The sequence below is a fragment of the Osmia bicornis genome, chromosome 5 (genome assembly GCF_907164935.1).
Source record: "Osmia bicornis bicornis chromosome 5, iOsmBic2.1, whole genome shotgun sequence".
In the NCBI taxonomy this organism is placed as follows: domain Eukaryota; kingdom Metazoa; phylum Arthropoda; class Insecta; order Hymenoptera; family Megachilidae; genus Osmia; species Osmia bicornis.
In genome coordinates this window covers 3,489,236-3,509,450 of record NC_060220.1, presented here as the reverse complement: position 1 = coordinate 3,509,450, position 20,215 = coordinate 3,489,236, and the positions used below count along the sequence as shown (strand labels likewise).

The following is a 20,215-nucleotide window of genomic DNA, read 5'->3' as shown; positions in this document are numbered from 1 at the left end:
TTCGCTCCTATTCTTCGTGAAATTATTTCATTTCTCTATCCCAATGAATGTCATCTAGATGAAACGAACTCGATAACCAAGAAGTGAAGTTCCCTCTTAATTTCTACTGACCATATAAAATACAAGTTTCCACGGTGATCCCTCGTGGAGCCAGATTCTTAACAAACTTCACGTTGCTATCTTTCCCGGTGTATAACTTTAGACCCACTTTCCACTGGTAATTTCGCGACTACGTCGCCTGGAAACTTGTCTGAGTTCCTGGCAAACAGACTTGGATATTCTTGGTAGCCGGTCTCATCGTGTTAACGCTAGTATCCAGCTTGTAAACCTCCAATGAATTCGATACAAGGAGTACAATTTTCATTTACCCTGTTTGTTTTATTTTGCTTTCTCGAGATTCTCCGTTTCCCTTTCTAGATATCGATTCCTGGTACTCTGTAACCAAATTAACCCTTTGCTTATCTACCTTAGATACCATGGATAAAATTAGGTTTCATTGAATGTATAGTAACTGTATATTGCTTTCCTTCGTCCAATTATCCTAAGTAACATTTTGAAATATCTATGAACAACGATAATTCGAAAAACATTCATGATAAATAAATTCATAAATCAAACGTTTGAAATTAATAATCCTGACGTGGCCTTTCATCAAAGACTTGCTGTTCTTCGTTCGATAAAACTGAACAAACAATTCTTTATTAGGAAGATTCGTGCAAGGTGGACCGTCAATTTTGTGAAGGATGAAAACAGGGGACGATATGACCGGTATAAAGTAACCCACCGTTTGATAGGTTTCCGTAATTACCAATTAAGATGGAATTACACGGCGCGGCGGCTCCTGTCAGCCTACCTGACGAAAATCTCAATAATTACCTTCGTTGTGATTCTGACGCTCCAGAACCTCGCACGAAATTATCGGGCGTCGGCTTAATTGAGGGCCCCGTAATTACTTCCAGCCAATCTTATCGCCGTTCCACGGAAGGCGTACTCGATTGTACCGTCGAAACTTTCCGGCAACCTCTCATAATGACTTTCTCTAGATTTGAATCCAACTTCGGAATCGTTGTTGAACGGAAACACGAGACGTTCTCTCGTCAGAATTGTTGGAAGGACCAATTGATGAATTGTCTTAGGGTTTCCGGTACTTGAAGATGAAAAATTGTTTGCAAATTTTATGTATAATAGTGAAAAATTGATTTTCTAAAGTCTAGACATTAAATTTCTATAAATTCCGCTCTATTAAGAATGGTATTCGAGGCTCCATCGTCAACGAAGTGTAAAAAATTCAAACGACACCGGTCTAAGGAGATACGTTTATCTTTTGCAGTGTCTTCCGATACATTAGAAACGACTCAACCCCCCCGCACCTTTACCAAATAACAAACCACCGTGAAATCAAATCGTCGTCTTCCTCCACCGAAACATAAAAGTCGTCGTTTAGATAGTAATCTATATAAGTAAAAAAATAAATCAAAAGTGTCTTATCGTCTCGTGCAATACGGAGTGTTTTAAAGTACCGTCGACAATCTTGGAACAGTCAGTGTTCAAAGAATGACGCACAACGAGCATCAATCAGAATCCATCAAATTCAACAGAACAAAAAGGCTTTAAGTAAATCATACCGAGGAATGTAGAAATCACCGATCACTTTAACGATCTCGAACCAATTCCATGCTTTGAAAGATGGCTAGAGTGCGAAAAAAATTTGCAAATCACCTCGCTGTCCCCCTTATTGTGATCTTAATCCCGCTTCGATCCTTCGGCAAAGTTTAATTCGTACCGAAGGATTCTCAAGACTATTGACGATCTCCTTAATCTTTAATTTAACTTTCGTAAGCCATGGCTTAATCGTCGATCTCGTTTTTCAATCGGCGCGAAATGATTTGTTCGTCGATGTGATACGAGCGTGAAACGGCAAGCAGAGAAAAGTCTGAGAGGAAAGGAAAGATGCGAGTCGAGGTTATTCTGATTGTCGCCGCGTTCGTGATCCCCGCCTATTGTGGCTGGCGATCGAGAATGAGTGAATCCGAGAGAAATCGAAATGGATCGCTTCCAAATTTGACCATTGGCCTGGTAGTGCCCCACACGAACTTCGGTGTGCGAGAGTACACGAAGGCTGTGAACCGTTCGGTCAGCAGCCTCCACAGGGGTCACGCCAGACCCTTGCACCGGACCAAGGACCGTCCTTCACCCCAGATGAAGGGACAGACCAGGTTCAGCTTTCTGGATAAGTACAACTTCACCCAGGACGCGGTACGGTTGACAAAGATGAGGCTAACGCCGAGTCCAACAGGTACATGTAAAAATATAGTCGTAGAAATATGGGGTTATTTATAAACCATATAATATTAATTACAGCTATTGAATTATAATAGCATTAAAAAATTTCTATTTTTTGTAATATATATGTATATATTGGACGTCTTTAGTTAGCCATTATGGTAGCGAAAGAGTTAAACAAATGGCAGAATAGTATAGAAATTTAAATTTACAATTATTTTTAAAATATCATCTACAAAATTAATTTAATGTCACCTAAATATTAGTATCACAGGGGAATTAGATAATTCGAATATCAGCATTATAGTGAAAATTTCGAAGTTACGTTGCTGACGTTTTATAGCGTTAACAATATTATAGACGATGCTTTTGATTATCACCCTTTGATAATCGAATTACAAGCTCTTTCTCGGCTCGCGATAGGGCGAAACTTACGCATAGAGGATCCTATTGGATAAATCGTGCTATTGACCTGCAAATTTAATGCCATTCCGTCATTAAAGCGGATTTCGCGTCGAACGAAACATCGTGCTCGTGGCAGACGAGTTATTATAGGGCTTCCATTAAGTAGGTCGAGTATAATGAAGCATTTTCTGGACGGTAACGAGATAATACGCGTGATCTGCGATTGTTCGGTTTGATGTTTATGAAATTTCCTAACTAAACGGATAAATAAGATTACGTGATTTAATACACGAAGGAATTTGAATGTCTTTTATTAGAAATTTCAATCGCGAATCGATACTATTTAATATAGTTGCAATTATAAAATTCTTTAGAATAATATCAGAGATACAGTGAATTTCCTTTAAAAATCATTTCTGTGTCGAGTTGCTCATTTCGACACATATTATTCGGCTGATTGAAGTTACTAATTAATCAGAATCAATACAAATGAAGTTATAATATACATCATTGATATTACTGCTTGTAACCAGTAAATTGCGCAAAATGACTGTTCTTGTTGGCGATTCGGTATGTGCATTCTGGAACACGAAACAGCCGTGTCTGACACACTGAATACCAGTTATTGTTTCAGCATTTCGAACATACGTCAGTTTGGTTGACTTGTGTCAGAAACCAACAACATACATATGTCGACGATCAACGAAACTCAATCTTTCATAGGAAAAACATACCATTCAACCCACATGTTGCACACAATAATAGCAGTAATACATTACTTTTTCGTTCGATACAGATAGGAATATCTTCTTTGGAGAATTTTATGAAAATTAGCCTCGATATTGTCAATTAATAAAATAATTATTTTTAATCTTTTTTTATTAGAGTATACGACAGTCAAAGGGTTAAACAATTTATTCAACGTTTAATCAGCCTACGATTGCTCTAATTGTTGAAATAGAATAATAAAAAAATAGAGTATTATAAACATAGTAGACAGAACAGTTGTTTAAAACAATAGAATTGTTATATCAGTATGAAGGAAAATCTCGATATCGTAGAAGAAAGATTTCATAGAAGATCCTTAGATGTAGGTCACGTTTGCTTCTCACTGAAAGTTTCGTGAAATCACTTCGGAAGGAGTGCTTGTTACAATAACGATGGTATAAGATAGACGTTGAAAAATAAAAGGGATTCTATTTCTCTTTCATGGAACTCAAGCACGGACGTGTTCCTGAGGTTCAAGCAGTGGAAAAACTCAGGGAATTTCTCAGCCATAAATGCGCCACAGGAATGCACGACACGTGTGGTCAGACGTATCAATAGAGTCGGTCGATCAGCCGGTATTAGAAAGTAGAAGCTACGTACAGTGAATCACAGAAATATTCATACTCGGTAGTTTTTCAGAACAATATAGCATTTCTATATATTTCACAGAAAAATAATTTTGGAATTTTCGAGAGAAGGAATAGTATTTTAAATGGTTATTAATCCTTGGACAGTGAAGTCTGGGTCAATATAGACATTAACCTAAAGTTAAATATATCATTTCTAAACGAAAAGGTTTTATATGTTGCAAGAATAATTTTTAAAGGATCAGTGTAATTTAGAAAATGAATTGATATACAAAATGGAATTAAAATTGGGGCTCTCTCCATGGTCCGCCACCCAAGAGTTAAATAACGCAGTATGAAGTTTTATAACATTTTAAGTGTTTCCTATTTTATGAAGTGACACGGAACGTTTTCTATGATGGTTTTATAGGAGTGTAAAGCATGGTATATACGATGAAAGTGCTTTTATTTATAATGCAAAAGTTAAAACAAAACATATTGTATGTTACTTTAGTGTTTTTAACGGAGATTGAATTTAAAATCCTGTAATATCCAGTGACTTTAACTAAAAACTCTTTTAAAAATTTACAGGCAGAAATATTTACAACATTCACTTTCTCCGTTTAAAATTTGTTAATATATTTCTTATTTAAGAATTCTTTATTTACAGATTTTAGAAGTAAATTAAGATGGGTAATTTGATTTCTAATCAAATGGAATGGACCTTTCCCACCAATATAATAGTTTTTCCCAAGTTTGTCAGTAGCTTAGTTCACAGTTCAAAGTTTCTATCACAGAATCAATGAATATTCCACGACGTGAATCTGAGAAAATCTTTCTTTTATTTAAATCTGATGCAAAAATTATGCAATCCAAATAAGAAAAGTGTGCTTTTCATTACGCGTGTGACAAATAAAACTCTTCTATTTTTCGAGCAATAAGAAATTTCAAAAAGTTTTATTAAAAATAATAAATAATTTCGATGTAATAATTGAGTGAAAGTATTCTCGATTTTGATCCTGATCCAATGTAATATATTACAGTAACATGAATCTAATTTGCTTAACAGATTGTAACAGACTATGTACATTCATAATTTGCATAATATTGTAATATTCCACGTGAAATCATAATAACGTGGTAACTAAATTTTGTTACGACGATACAACTTATTCCATTATGTACAATATTACACATATACGAATGCCACTTATATTTCATATCAAATTTGGTTATTGATACATTTTAGACAAAATCATTCATCAAATAAAACCATTATACCACGTTCGAATGAAATCTCTCTAAAAACGTACGAGTATGATGAGTACGTATTAATACCTTGAATACTATAATGAAAATCGAATCGTGCAGAATCATGAAGATAGATAATTCCAGATGATAGCGATCAATGATATATGTTTCAGCAATTTTGGACTCGCTGTGCGAAGAATTTTTACCAATGAACGTGTCAGCCATTCTGTACCTGATGAACTACGAACAATACGGTCGCAGTACTGCCAGTGCTCAATACTTTTTGCAGTTGGCTGGCTATTTGGGAATTCCAGTAATTGCTTGGAATGCCGATAATTCGGGATTAGAACGGGTGAGTTGAGCGAAACGTTTCGTCAGTACTCTACTCTGCTGTCCAAAAAAAAAAAAAAGAAAAATAGAGAATAGTATTTTCTATCAAATACATTATTAATATTTTCTATTTTCATTTACTATTTAAAAATTGTTGATTTATTAACAAAAATTATTTTTGAAATATCCTTGTATATATTTGACTCTCAAGTTTCGAGTCGAGAGGATACAGCTGTGTTCTTTATACTCAGTTACTGTTTAGACTAAGTGAAATGGGACCCAGAAGGTCTACGAATGCATAACGCAATTTCGTTCTCGATATTCATTCTTATAGTTCTCTCCGTTGAGTAAAGACGTGCCTTTTCATGTGGCTTAAATAAATTCAATCAGTAAAAGACTAATTTATTGTGTAAATTTATTTTATTTCGCCACCTATTTCCTATAAAAATATTTTCATTTTATACGAAATTCAAATAATGGCTAGCGTTGGTTCAAAATACAGAAATACTGAAATCCTTGAAAATCACAGCAGCTTTTTATCATGAAGATTTCTATTCAACGAAACGCCTCGGATTTCTGTTTTCAGAGAGCCTCGCAGAGTAACCTGCAGCTGCAATTGGCACCTTCGTTGGAACATCAAACCGCCGCGATGCTGAGCATCCTCGAGAGGTACAAATGGCACCAATTCAGCGTGGTTACCTCACAGATCGCAGGACACGACGATTTCGTGCAAGCTGTCCGAGAAAGGATCTCCGACATGCAGGACACCTTTAAGTTCACAATATTGAGCGCAATCTTGGTCACCGAGCCGCACGATCTTCTCGAGCTGGTTAACAGCGAATCCAGGGTGATGCTGCTTTATTCGACCAGAGAGGAGGCCACCCATATCTTGACCGCCGCCCACGACTACAAAATCACTGGGGAAAATTACGTGTGGGTTGTGACGCAGAGTGTTATCGAGAACTTGCATACACCTAGCAAGTTTCCGGTCGGGATGCTCGGTGAGTTATACGAAATTAGTCTGTGATTTTATATAGAAAAATAATCGTCCATGGTTGGAGGAACAAGAGATGCCTGCACTTTTTATTTTCTCGTTTTCAACGAAAACTTTGTTTTTGCTATGCTTTGAATATTTGAAAGTTTCACTTTGCAGAGCTTTTTAACGAAACCTTCATTCCAATGAATTTGTAATTTGGAACGAAAATTTTATTCTCGTGAATTTTCAATTTTAGCACGAATTTCGTATTCTGGTAAACTTTTAGCTTTCCACTGAAGTTTCGAAGGTAATTTACATTTTCAAGGAAATTTTCAGAGTAATAGAAAATTTGTTTGGAATATAAATTATAGTTTTGTTGATCATTATATTTTAAGCGCGTAATTTTTGATGAAATTTTCTGATTGGTTTGTTGGAAAATTGTGTAGGGAACAATTAGTTTTCCTCTCTGGTTCTTGAAAAATGGTGCTTGCGTTCGTGATGTGTAATTTTTTGCCAGCTGAAGGTCTTCCAAGTTTTAATTGCTTATTGATTAGATTTCTGTGGGTAATAAGCAGAGAACTTGAAATTGGATAAAATTTATGACGTTCCTGGGAAGTGCTACTGTTTTTCATTAAAATTTCTGTCGAAATTTGAAATGAAAAAAATAGAATAAAGGAATTACAAGATTCGAACAGGTACAAAATATATGAATACGAAGCATCGTTTGTAACTATCGAAGAATTGATCCAACGATTCTTCATTATGCAACAAAAATCGAAGATGAAGAGGAGTCATATTTGAATGTTCTTCTGTAGCTAGGATAGATTCAAGGTATAACAAACACCATTCGATATATTCCCGTAGGATAGAATTCGATGAATTTATTCCTCGGAGGAGGAATTGAAATCTCGAGGAAGACATCAATTTCCGATTTCCGTGATTCTCGCCTAGTTGCTGAGTGTTCTTTTCATCGGCTGCCCACTCGAAATATCGAGCGCAATTCTAATGATCACGAAACCAGTTTCCTCCGCTCTTCGATCAGAGTTAAATGGACGGGGTAAACGTTGACCTTTACTACTTGAAGCATCAAAACGAGGGATCTAAACTGTAACTATTAGCGGACAGCCCATGGAAATCTTTGTTAGATTATCAATCATTTAAAGATCATTTAAAGATCATTTAATTTTTAAATTATTATTTAGAATTTTCAAGACAAGTGTAAAAAGTATTTGATGAAAAAGAAAATTTCGCATTATTTTCACTAGAGACTGATTTATTAAAATTCAAGAAATAATAATTTTCAATCGAAGTAAGCAACACTTGAGATTCATTTATGGTAATTTATTCGTCACTCCGTGGTAGAATTCGAGTGATTTGAAAGTGAAATAACAAGTTGCGAATTTAATTGAAAATCTAATTACCATGCACATACGTTTATCACTTGCTTGAGCAAGATTTACGTGCAATACGAAACAATCTGCACCTGAAACAACTGCATACCCCGAAGGATCTTCCCCGTTGGGTAATTTCACAAGCCTCAGGAGGGAGACGCGCACGGTAATAACGTTTATGAAACGAAATTACCGCAGCAAGAGACCGACCTTTCTCTAATTCCACTGAAACTTCTCTTTATCTTTGTTTCCCTGTTTCCTTCTCTCTACGCGCGCATCATTCAATCCTCTGTTATTTTTCGACCATGAAATCCCTGTGATAGAACGAGTGGTCGATGTTGATGATAGAAGAATTTCAGAATTCAATATCTCTGGCAGAGAGAAAAAAAAAAGCGTCCAGTAACGATGTCACTTTTCCATTGGCTTTGTTTCGCGGGAGAATCGACTGAAATGACAAAAATAGGTCCGAATCCCAGAAGGTCGTTGTACAGTATTGACAAAAATCCCGTTTTACGAGAGCACTTTCGATAGATGCTTTCATTTATTCGAACAGACTTTTTGGTTTTTAAATCTGTTGTCAGAATAGGGTGTATCCAATGATTTCAAATTGAGAAATTGGGCGGTACCAAAATTTCCATTTATTAATTACAAATACAAAAATTAATTCTTCATTTCTATGGTGCAATGTAAGGTTTCAAACAATATTAATGCTACTTGGAATTTTTTTTATAATTATAATTATTCGAAATATAATATTTTAATTTTCCAATTATCCATTATAACTAATCATAATGTAATAATTTCATTTTTTAACTTAAACCTTATACTTACCAGCTTACAAAATTAACATAATGTCACGTAAATTTATTTTAAATCTTGTTTCTTCAACTTATTCAGTTCTATTAAATTCGGGGTAACCAGCAGTGACCCTTGCAGTATTCTCATTAATTACATCAACGTCATCATTATTCTTTAGTTCTCTGTACCGTCATTTCACTGTTTTGCTCGTATAGTTTCATTGCTAAGCTAAAGTATACTCAGCTTCAGTTGGTTAAAGTGCTTCTCATGACCAACTATCAGTCGTCAACGAACGGTGCATTTAATTATGTTTAATTACAGTTTTCTGTTTGATGTATGTTTTTAGGTGTACATTTCGACACCAGCACCGAGAGTCTGGTCAGCGAGATCACAACAGCAGTGAAGGTTTATGCATACGGTGTTGAGGACTTCTTAAAAGATGAAAATAATCAACATCTCAGTTTAAATACACAACTTAGCTGCAAAGAAAGCTTTGGCGAATCTCGCTGGAACACTGGAGATTTATTTTTCAAGTAATTATTTTTATTTCAATCAGATATTTCAGCTTCAGGCGATGCAGACATTTTGACTGCGACATCATTACTTGATTCTAAACATTGATTCTTTCACTTGTAATAAAATAATTAAAACTTTTGAAAGAAAAAAGAATTTTTAATATCTCCTGTTTATTATAACAAATTTTAATCAGCATCAATGAATAAAAAGAAATACAAAAAGTGAGACTACTGAAATTTTAAAATAAGCCATGATTGTTTAAACTACAGCTTCTTCTTCTTATCTTTCCACAGGTATTTGAAGAACGTCTCAGTTGAGGGTGACCAAGGAAAGCCGAACGTGGAGTTTACACAAGACGGTGTTTTAAAGTCGGCTGAACTGAAAATCATGAATCTCCGTCCGGGTGTAAGCAAACAGCTCGTTTGGGAAGAGGTGAGTCGAAAATATTCTGAATCTTTATGCCGCTCCACCGAAAACCATCGCGGTTCACAGTGGGAAAAATTGACGAATTTGCAACGACAAATTCGCAACCGTTAACGCTAGGAATTCTATGTTCCGAACACGAACGATTCAATCTGGTAAGGGTTGGCTAAGATCAGCATAAAATCTGATGTGCAAGTCCTGAAGCGATTCCCCCAGGAATCGAAGCTGGGAAATATCAGATTTCTTGAATAGGAGAATTCAGGTGGAAAAGACGAACACAGAGAAAGAGTCGTGGTTTCATGATTCGAGCGAACAATCTTGATTTATTTAAATTTCATTCTGGCATTGATTTAAAAATTTGATTTCATAGATACAGACTTTTAATTTATGTCATCAAATCATGCCAGACTCTTAATATATCCCGAGCTAATACACTAATAATTAAGTAAATTGTGGATAGTAGAGTTGATTCAAACGTATCGGTCGGTAATTTCACTAATGAAGTTAATTGAACCCGTTAATCGAAGAACGAAAGGATTAATGTTCAATTAATTTTCAACATAGCGGAGGGAGAATAAGTAAGGGTGAAAATTAATTTCATAGGATTAGTTAAATTTTCGTGAGAAAATAACCTTTCATAAAATTTTATTATGGGGGGTAAAAATAAATTTGTATAAACAAATAAATGGTAGTTTTTTGAAAAACAAAAATAACCTATTATTCTCTTTTATGTACAACGTTTCAATTCATTATTATTCGTATTTGATAATTATATCAAATTATATTTCCACTGCAAATTTGAATTTTCATATTTCAGAGCCAATTATTAAAGCCATTATTTATCTTTCGAAATAGAATCATGATTCACCGCAAAGCTTTGAGTTATGAAGAGATATTGTTAACCATACTCAGCTTCAAATCGAGTTTTTGATTGCTCCGAGAAAACAAAGTTTGATCATGTTTTCTAACAGATGCATTTGACGTTTAATTAGCGTGTAGTTGGTATTGATCGAGTATGCGAATCCTGCCCCGAGTTTGATGATGTTTGGATGCGTATCTATCATAAATAAATCATCGAACATTAATCCTTTGAGATCCTTTAAGCTCGTATGAACGTACAAAGTACCTTATTATAAAGAAAAAAGTAGACATTAGAAATTATGGATGCAAATATTAGAAATTATTTTTAAAAAAAACGAGTTACTAAAAGCTTCTTAAAATAGAAAAGCGTTTATTAAAAACGGTTTATAAATTTTTCTACAGAAAAATTATTTTGATCCAACCGAGTAGTCGCGCGCCGTTAATTAAGAGCTGCGAAACAGGTCGCACGAGGCTGAGAAATATAACGAAGCAGTTGCTTCAACTTCTTCGTGTTCGAACGTTTATTTACGGCACGTCTAGAAGCTTGATATTTTCCAAAGAGAATTTCGTGGCCGCAATTTTGCGACCTAGCCTCGTAAATCCTCGCGTAAACATCGACCGAAACGTTTTGCATCTCGTGTGACTGCCACCGCCTTTTTATTTTTCGACTTTCGACCGTTTCCATGATATAAAATTGCAGTCGTCGACTCTCTATCGAACCGGGTATTTTTATTTTTATTTTTCTCTATTTTATCGAAACATTGGTAAAATAGAGGTGCATATAATATGGCACCTTCATTGGTATTATTTTTCTAAATTACTTTTTTTCTAAATCTCTTTCATTATTAATATAATCAAATTTAAGGTTTTAAAAATTTCTGACTCCCTTTTAACTTCATTTTACCCAGAAAAGTCGACTGTGCTCATTATTATACCATTGAATATAATTTTGCTGATAATTATCCAATATCATTCAATGCAAATAAATAGCAAGAATTTCTGAGGCTATCAAAAGATTATATTTTAAAATCTTAACACGTTTATTCATATTTTCATTTTGAAATAATTTTATGAATCAGTTAGCCATCGGTACATGTTCTCCGCTTTTCAATTCCCCATGAATGATACTCTATAAAGCATCCAGTACACCAGATTTCATTTTAAAACGTCGTATTCAGCGATTTCATGTTTTTCCCTTTTCACCGGACATAATTCACGTTCGCAAAAAGGAGATATCCTTTTGGAAAAGCAGCGAAATGATTTTACGATCTCTTGATTTCATTCAGGCGAAAAGATAAAACGCTTTTTTACGCCGCGTCAATGGGACAGATTTGGGTCGTAACAGATTAAAAATGTCCATTTAATTGCGGTGAACTACGTCGACCACCGTGGTAGTATTCCAGGAAATACAATTCGTGGATTATCCTTGGGTAAACGTATTCTGACCGTCACACGATGCTTTTGTTGCACCTTTTCCCGAAACCCCGGCTTTTCTTTCTCTCTTAAGCTCCGATTTCCCACCGCTTTTCGCTCATTTTTTTCTGATCTCGCCATTTCACGGTTCCCTCTTTTGTCTACCGACTCATTTCTCGCCTCAATGAATCGCCAGCCCACGTCCCTTTCCTTTTGCAGCTGTGTAAATAAGTATTCTTTTCTTCTGCGTTTTTTTTGGGAGGGGGGGTAGTGATTTAATGAAATCACTTTCATCAAACTCATTTTTAATTATATTAAGTACGTGAAATTAAATTTTGCATAATATAACATGAAAATAGAAGATTAATGTAGATAAAAAATTTTTAGTGAGCTGAAATGAGTTACCTAATTAATTATTAAACTGGAGTCATAATTATGCACCGAGAGAATTTATCGCAGACGTTAATTAATTAATTCATTAAATAGATAGATTACGTTAAAATAGATTCGAAATCTTGAATCAGTATCAACTCACGCAAATATAATACTAATCAATGTCTAAAGGTTTTATTGATAGATTTGATTTGTTTCACCTTTTTTAAAAGTTGAAATTGCAAAGACAAATGACAGCAATACAAGATGAATTATTTTCGTGTCAATAAGCGGGTGCTTTCGGTTCGTTGAAAGAAATAATTAAATAGCACGAAGGAAACTCTTGAATTCTCGATAGCTTTCAGTGCGAACGAGAGATGATAAATAGCGTCGGAAAAACGAGGGTCCGAACCACTTATTCAATCTTCACTGAATGGCAAAATTAATTTCTGTGGAATTTGTGACTCTGCTTTTGATATCGCATCGGAAAAGTGCTGATCGTTGATCAATTAATCATTATTTTCGGACCGAAGAAAGAAAGCTTTGAAATTCCAGGGTGGTCTTTGTCTTTTAAAGAAAATAATTAAATCTACTAATTACAAAGAGAAACGAAACTTAGGTAACAGGGGTTTTAACAAAGGATCAACGTTGATTTATTGTTCTTTCCAAACATTTCTTTTTCTTATTCCCCTAAAATCATCCCTCTGGTAAGACAAATATCCACTTTAACTAATAGCGCCATTTACCTCCCTAAAACGATACTACGACCTTCGATGATCCTTGTTCGCTTTGAATATTTGTCGTCCACCTTTCGACTTCCAATTGCATTGTCCGTCGATTTCCAATCAGCGTTGATCCGTTTCGAAATCGATATTTTATTCGTCAGTGGTTGATCGGTGAACGCGGCGTATTTAACCAGGGAACGTTGAAAACCGGTGTTTTCAGCAACGTTCCAACAGGACACGACTAATTAAATCCGAAATGGGATTTCCTGCTATTCCATCAGCAAGCTATTTATGGCCTGTCGATAACCACGTGAAATTGTAGCTGTTGTGGTTTGAGACTTTCATGAATGTGAGGCTGGCAAATAACCAGGCTAATACTGTAACTTTTAATGAAGGAACCTACATTGGAAATTGTTTTTATCATGCAATATAAAATAGGATAAAGGTTACTCTTTTACGGTTGATTATAGCCACGTAACAGCTGTAATTTAATTTCAATTAAAAAACTTATATTTTATCTTCTTTTGTTCTCGATATAGAACGAAGCTCACTTTTTATGGTTGATTAACTTCTTTCTTTTTTAATATATAGTAGGCTGAAGATGAGATTTTATGGCAGGTGATAGCTTAGAATGATCTCGTACATATATCAAAGTTAATGAAAAGATTTCTCGAAATTAATGAGCTCATTTTTTCTTCAAATTTTTTGTACAAAATATCTTTTTTTTAATTCAAATATCTTAAGACTATCAATTTCTTTAATATCATACTGAATATTCGAAAAAATTGATCTACTTACATTGATTCATATTTATGCAGTTTTATTTAAGAAAAGGATGCAACTGCATATTGCACGTGCATCGTTGCAATTATAAGAAAATCGAAGTCGTAGGAAGATATACCTATAGAAATCGGTTTCAATCTTCTCTGTGGTCACGACCATGATACAGCAACATTTAAAGGATTCGCGAGGGCGAATCGGAATCGAGATTATAACGAACTCTGACATCCACGAAGATTGGTCCTGCATGACGTCAGCCAGATCAGAAAGGGTTTGTTATAAAGGGGAGAAAATTGATTTCGATCACGTCGATTCTCTCTGGATTCGTTTATTATAGCACTATGAACAGCAGATATTTTAATGGAAAATAGATATCTGTATCAACTTTCTCGTATCGACAGATGGAATTTACTGAAATAGAGCTACGATGATTGAAAAGAAAAATTGAAATTACTATTTTCGTACAAATACTTTCCCCGCTGTTATATCAAACGACTAGTCGATAATGAGTTAAGAGGTGCACAAACGATGGATCACAGCGTCAGCGAAGCGTTATCGCTTCAACCAGCTGACTTCTTTGATCCTCAGATTAGCCCGTTAATAATTCGACGCGAGCAAAGTAGTAATCCACGTCGGATTAGCGGACAATTAATTAACCGGTGGAAATGGATCGACTGGGTGCCTGTAGTTTCGATAATAACGCTTCGATCCGGCATTCTCGTGGGCAGGTAAAGGATCCCGATAACGGACACGTTATGCGCTCCTATTAGCGATGGACACGCGTGCACACATGTGTGGCATCAGCAGAACTCCGGCACGCAATTCACGCGTGCATCCTCGGCTAATTAAGGAAATTGCTCGCATTGCGTTGTCGCCGAACAGATGTTACCATTTCAAGACTCCGGCTTTCAATTTCCGTCCCGTGTTTAATCGAATTCCAAACGATTTTGAAGAAAACCTCACTGTAATTTGTTAATAGAATCTCTGAATAATAACTTGTTCTGAACTATGGTATACGAAGTTGCGAAACTTAGATGCTCCAGATAATTATAATTGTATCCCTGTATGGCGATAATCGGGGTCATTTAACGAGTGTATGCAAATGCGAGCCAGACATTACGGCCACAGTTGCGCCGTCAAGTATTTAGGAAAGCACTTCCGGCGGCCACTGATAGAAGTTGCGACATTTGGCGACGTTCCAATCGCGGCAATGCCTCTCATAATCGTTAAGGGACCATCCGACGGAGCACGTCGCCTCTAATCTGAGGAACTTCCTGTGAAACTTGCCGCAGGCTTACGCGACCCCATGGATCCCGCTTTCTGGATCAAGTTTTACGGCCACCAATTGACTCTACAACGCATAGTTTCTGGGCAAGAACACGATACAGGGAGGAGATGATTCTGATTTCTAATGTTGAATTTATGGCAGACGGAGAAAATCATTATTTCTTAGAGGTAGTTGAACGATGGAGAATCTGACATGATTCAATGATATAAAAGTATCAAGGTATATTAATTTAAAGCTTCAGATTTAATTGAATTTTTCAATATTAAAAATTTTATTACCGCTTTAAAAATTAATTTCCTCTTTTGTTTTTAACGAGTAATCAACTAACCCTACGTTTAACATACTGCGTGTAATTAAACCAGTACCTATATAGGTTGAACAGTACCGAGAGAAGAAGTTTGTTAGCGTTAATATACCGTTACAGACACCATAGCATCTGGTGAAGTAATAAACTACCTAAAAGCCATAACACCGCCTCTAATGTATGACTGCTAATGGAACGTGATTAACAACGGCTTTCTAACGAGATCGCGCGGTACACAGGAAACTTTCCGGCAAGTTTCGTTCACAATTGATAATGTCCGAGGCTTTTCATCGTGTACCGCGTTCCTGTGAAAGTGTATTCCATCGTTAGGTTAGCCGAAACTAGTTGACTTCGTATGAACTTTCTATACTCTTTGATTATCGTAAACCATTCACCGATATTATTTAGAATAATCAGTGGTGTTACGATGTTGTCCGGAAACTTTTTGATGATAGATAATATTTTGTCGAAATTGATTATCAGGATATTGATTAACTAATTAGGTACTTCATTATTGAATTGATCTAATCAAAATTAATTAGTCATAGAACTAGATTTAATATACAAAATAATTGTAGAATATTATTTCAGCTTACCATTTTTATTTAAAAATTCTAAATTTTTATATAAAATAAAATTTGTATCATGGATAACATGGATAGATAAAAAAATTAATTTGATTGCAAATAATAGATACCTTATATATTTAAAAAGCCTTTTAATATTTGTAGAAGCTTAAAAGTCTTTGTTATACGTTACTAAAAAAGAAATAATACATTTTTTATTAAAAACTGTTGATCGAATCAAATCTCCAATAAATGATAATTCCAAAGCGATCATAATAACATTGATCACCTCCTGAACGTGTCGATAGCTTCCTATATTTCATATCTATACATTTTATACGACATTAATGCTTTTTTTTTTCTTCGAGATTCCATAGAGGCTTTACCACTATATCCCCCTCATTCGCATCGAAGGACCATTTATTTTTCCGCTTCTTTGTCCACGAGCGTCTGAAGGTTCATTTCGTTTACGAGGATCCGAAAAAGCCACCGTGGTTCCATTAAATTTCTCATTTATCCCAGCTTTATTACGTTGGCTACAAGACGTATGTAACGTTGTTATACGATCGCGCCCCTTGCATCTTGCTTTCACAGTATCATCCGCGCCCCTTAAATGACACGTGAAAATTAATCGGGCTCATTACTCACGCTTGTGAATCCCTCTCGTCGCGGCAACTTTTGACAACCGGATGAAACGGCTCGTATTTATATGCAACGCGATTCGTTAGTAACGTGGCCGCGATAATGAAGATCATGATTAAACGAGGGATCATTAGTTTTACCTTCATTTGAGCTTGTTACGTGAGCCGAACCGGTAATTGAACTAGGGTAATCAATTCCTTTGAATGAAAACTTTTTTCCTGTCTTGTCGTTTAAGATATATTAAAATTTTAACAGTCAATTTTTAGATTTCAAAATTACATTATTAGTATGAAATTCGTGCAAATAAAAGTGTTGTAATAAAAATTGTTTAATATTTAATCTTTTTTCAGTAAGTTAATTCCCGTAAAGAGTAATCGCAAAAAAGGGAGAGAATCGTTAAATAAATTCCACAGGAATTTGATTTACTGACGACTGATGACACAAAAGGGGATTATGATTCATCCAGTTTCAATCCCGACCTCGCAAATTCGAATTGATCTTTTGGTTGGAAATTGAATTTTCACTGATTCCTGTGTTTGGTTTGATCGAATCACTTTATTTTTGATAGATTATTATATACACCCCTGACATTTAATTACCATAGATATAGAGGATCATAAAGGTATCGGTATATCCAGTTTCATTAACAGAATTATAATTAAGGATTGAAATATTATTATGATATCCATGCTACCTGTAATATTTCATTAAGTAACAATTGCAAATAATTTGAAAAAGAAATATTCTTCGCAACCAGCCAGAGCTTTGCTTTTTAAACAAAATTCTAAGTAATAAATAATTTTTTTTTACGTAAAGGAAGTCTGAAATTGAAGCTACGGACCCATACATCTAAAATTGATGTTGATTTATAAAAGCAGCGCACAGCACTCGACATCCAGCGATTTATCAACCCTTTATCCTCGTTTGTGCGAACAGATCGGTGTGTGGAAATCATGGGAGAAGGAGGGTCTGGACATCAAGGATATCGTCTGGCCTGGAAACACCCATACGCCTCCTCAAGGAGTACCGGAAAAGTTTTATTTGAAAATAACCTTCCTGGAGGAGCCGCCGTACATCAATCTCGCACCCCCGGACCCTGTGAGCGGAAAATGTCTGATGGATCGGGGAGTTCACTGTCGAGTGGCCAAGGAGTCCGACATGGTCGAGTAAGTCGAAAATATTCTACAGCCTTTTCTCTCTTGAATCTTTGCCGCTCAATGGAGCCCAAGGGTCTTTCACAAGCTGTGAGCACAGTTTCACAAAACTGATTTATTTTCTTCGCCTAGATCTTCCCCTTTGACTAACTTCAAAGAGAAACCTCCCTAAAGTCAGGCAAATTTCTCAACTTTTATTTATTTAAATTCAAAGATAAAATGTGTAAAATTCTGGAATATTTTAGAAAATTTATCAAATTTCGAGAATCTCTTTTTCTGGGGTTGCAATTTCAATTTAATTTAGTTTTAGAACAAGTGTAAATTTTGTACCCCCAAAAAATTTTAATGATTATTTATTCAATCTGGTCAGGCATCAATTTAATGTTCAAGCATTTTGTGGAATGGTTTTCGGATGGTACGTGAGTTCTAGTTCATTGCTATGCAGCACGGGGCAGGAATTAGTTAAATTATAATATAGAGAGGTCCCTTACCAGGGAATAAACAGCAATTTATGGAGCGTTGAAAGCGACTTTCCCAAATAGTAGCTACTTACTTTGGAAAATGTTTCCCGATGGACTCGTTTCCAACGCATTTCATGTCATTATTCGTTGCATGCTCCTTTTTTCCCTTGCAATCTGCCCTCTATGGACTGTTTCCGTCCCTTAATTTTGCATCAGATCCTGACAGATTCGAATTATGATTTTATTTAGAATCTCGTAAGTATTTTTATGCAGTCACGGGACTCGTTAAAATGCCTTCAGAAATTTTTATTTAAATCAAGTGTTGAATGAAACAATTCTATGATCAAGAAATCATTGATTTTACGAAAGGGTGGTTTCAAAATGAGACCTAGCAATTATGCATTCCTTTTAATTGCATTTACTAATTATATAACGCTTACACTAATTGCACTTCAAGAATTTTCTTTATTTGATTCTATTTCGTAAATGTGATCATTTTTTAACATTTCAATTATTGGTTTAGCCTGAGAGGTTCTGAAAGCTTTCATGAGATTACTTGTCTTTTCTGCTGTGCAAAGTGTAGTTGACATTAATTTGAACAGAATATATAATACACCACAAAAGAAGAGAAAAAGTAATGACAGATTGATGTTGAAAAGAATTATTTCAAGGAAATTGTTCCTTTCAAGTTTGGTAGTTTTGAACTCTGCAACTTCGAACTTTTCATCCTTGAACTCTGCAACTTTTCAACTTCAGAATCAGTTGAATTCTACTTCTGAATTCAACGAATTCGATAGGTTTATGTAATTAACAAATAAACATTATCGAAATAATTGAAATGAATTCTTAATGAATAAAAAATAAGAAAATTGAAATTATAAAAGTTTGTTAATATTTTCGAATGTTTTTAAACAAGATGATAGAGGAACGTGAATTTATCCTACTGAAGAAACAGACGCTTCAATTACAAACCGGAAGAGGAAATTCGTGCAGATTACCTACAGCCGGGATGTAATTAAAAATGCCGGTTGTCAGGCGAGCTTGTCCTATGCTCTTGGAGAAGAAAATGCTTTCGTTGTGTCGAGCATAAAAATGAGAAAAATCTTTATTCCACAGATTCGTTCAAACGTTTGCTGCAAGCTTAGCGATTAAATCGCGTAATTGAAAAGGCCAGAATGGAAGCAATCAGAAAGCTTGAAAATTGCTGAGCTCTGGTTATGACTGCCCTTGTTACCTTGTATTTGCTCAGGACCAACAAATCGTTGACCAAAAACTAATGTCAATTTAAAGTTCCTGTAATCAGATGAATATTTTCAGTAGATCAATTAATCCATTTATGTTTGGACTAAACTTTGGAACTCGATTTTAAAAATCTAAATTTTCTATTATTAATATCAAAACTCTATTATTAGTTTGAATTAAAACTTCATTTCAATGGGCCAAATGCATTTACTGAATTTAGGAAATTTTTAAATTTTCAAAAAAGAAACTTTTATACTTTTTTTGTGACATTTGTTACACTTCTGCGATGGATCACTTTCGTTTTTCTATCAAAGGGCTCCCTACTCCCCTATAATTTAAATAAATAGATATTGCCTAGTTCAAAGGGTAGATTTCGAGAAACAGGATAAGTTGAGAGCAGGGAATAGTATTTCAAAGGAAACAGCCGCATCGTAAATTTCAACTTTTATTCGATCATTGCAATACGTAACCATTGTCGTAAAACAAAAATCGGTTCTATTTCACTTTTCCTTATTTTCTTCAAAAACGTTTCAGCTTCGTACAGGGTGTGCGTAGAGGGAGAAAAATAGCGATACGAAGAAGCAGATGTGAGATACAGATAAAGTTAATGGACGAACAGTGAGTCTTCTAGTTGTCAGGGACGTGGAAAACCTTAATTCGATACGACTCGTCTTGAAAATGGGTTTCTTGATCGATCACG

General features: G+C 35.2%; 1 protein-coding gene across 8 annotated transcripts in view; it reads left to right on the top strand.

The window, feature by feature from the left end:
- The window catches only part of LOC114880494 (glutamate receptor ionotropic, NMDA 2B), a 174,407-nt gene that overhangs the window by 135,265 nt on the left and 18,927 nt on the right, over positions 1-20,215 (top strand). For all 8 annotated transcript variants that reach the window (XM_029196561.2, XM_029196568.2, XM_029196616.2 and 5 more), the window contains 5 exons: positions 5,447-5,625; positions 6,190-6,604; positions 9,115-9,301; positions 9,578-9,716; positions 17,595-17,824. In XM_029196561.2, the coding sequence (XP_029052394.1) occupies positions 5,447-5,625; positions 6,190-6,604; positions 9,115-9,301; positions 9,578-9,716; positions 17,595-17,824 (1,150 nt within the window). The remainder of the gene's footprint in view (positions 1-5,446; positions 5,626-6,189; positions 6,605-9,114; positions 9,302-9,577; positions 9,717-17,594; positions 17,825-20,215) is intronic.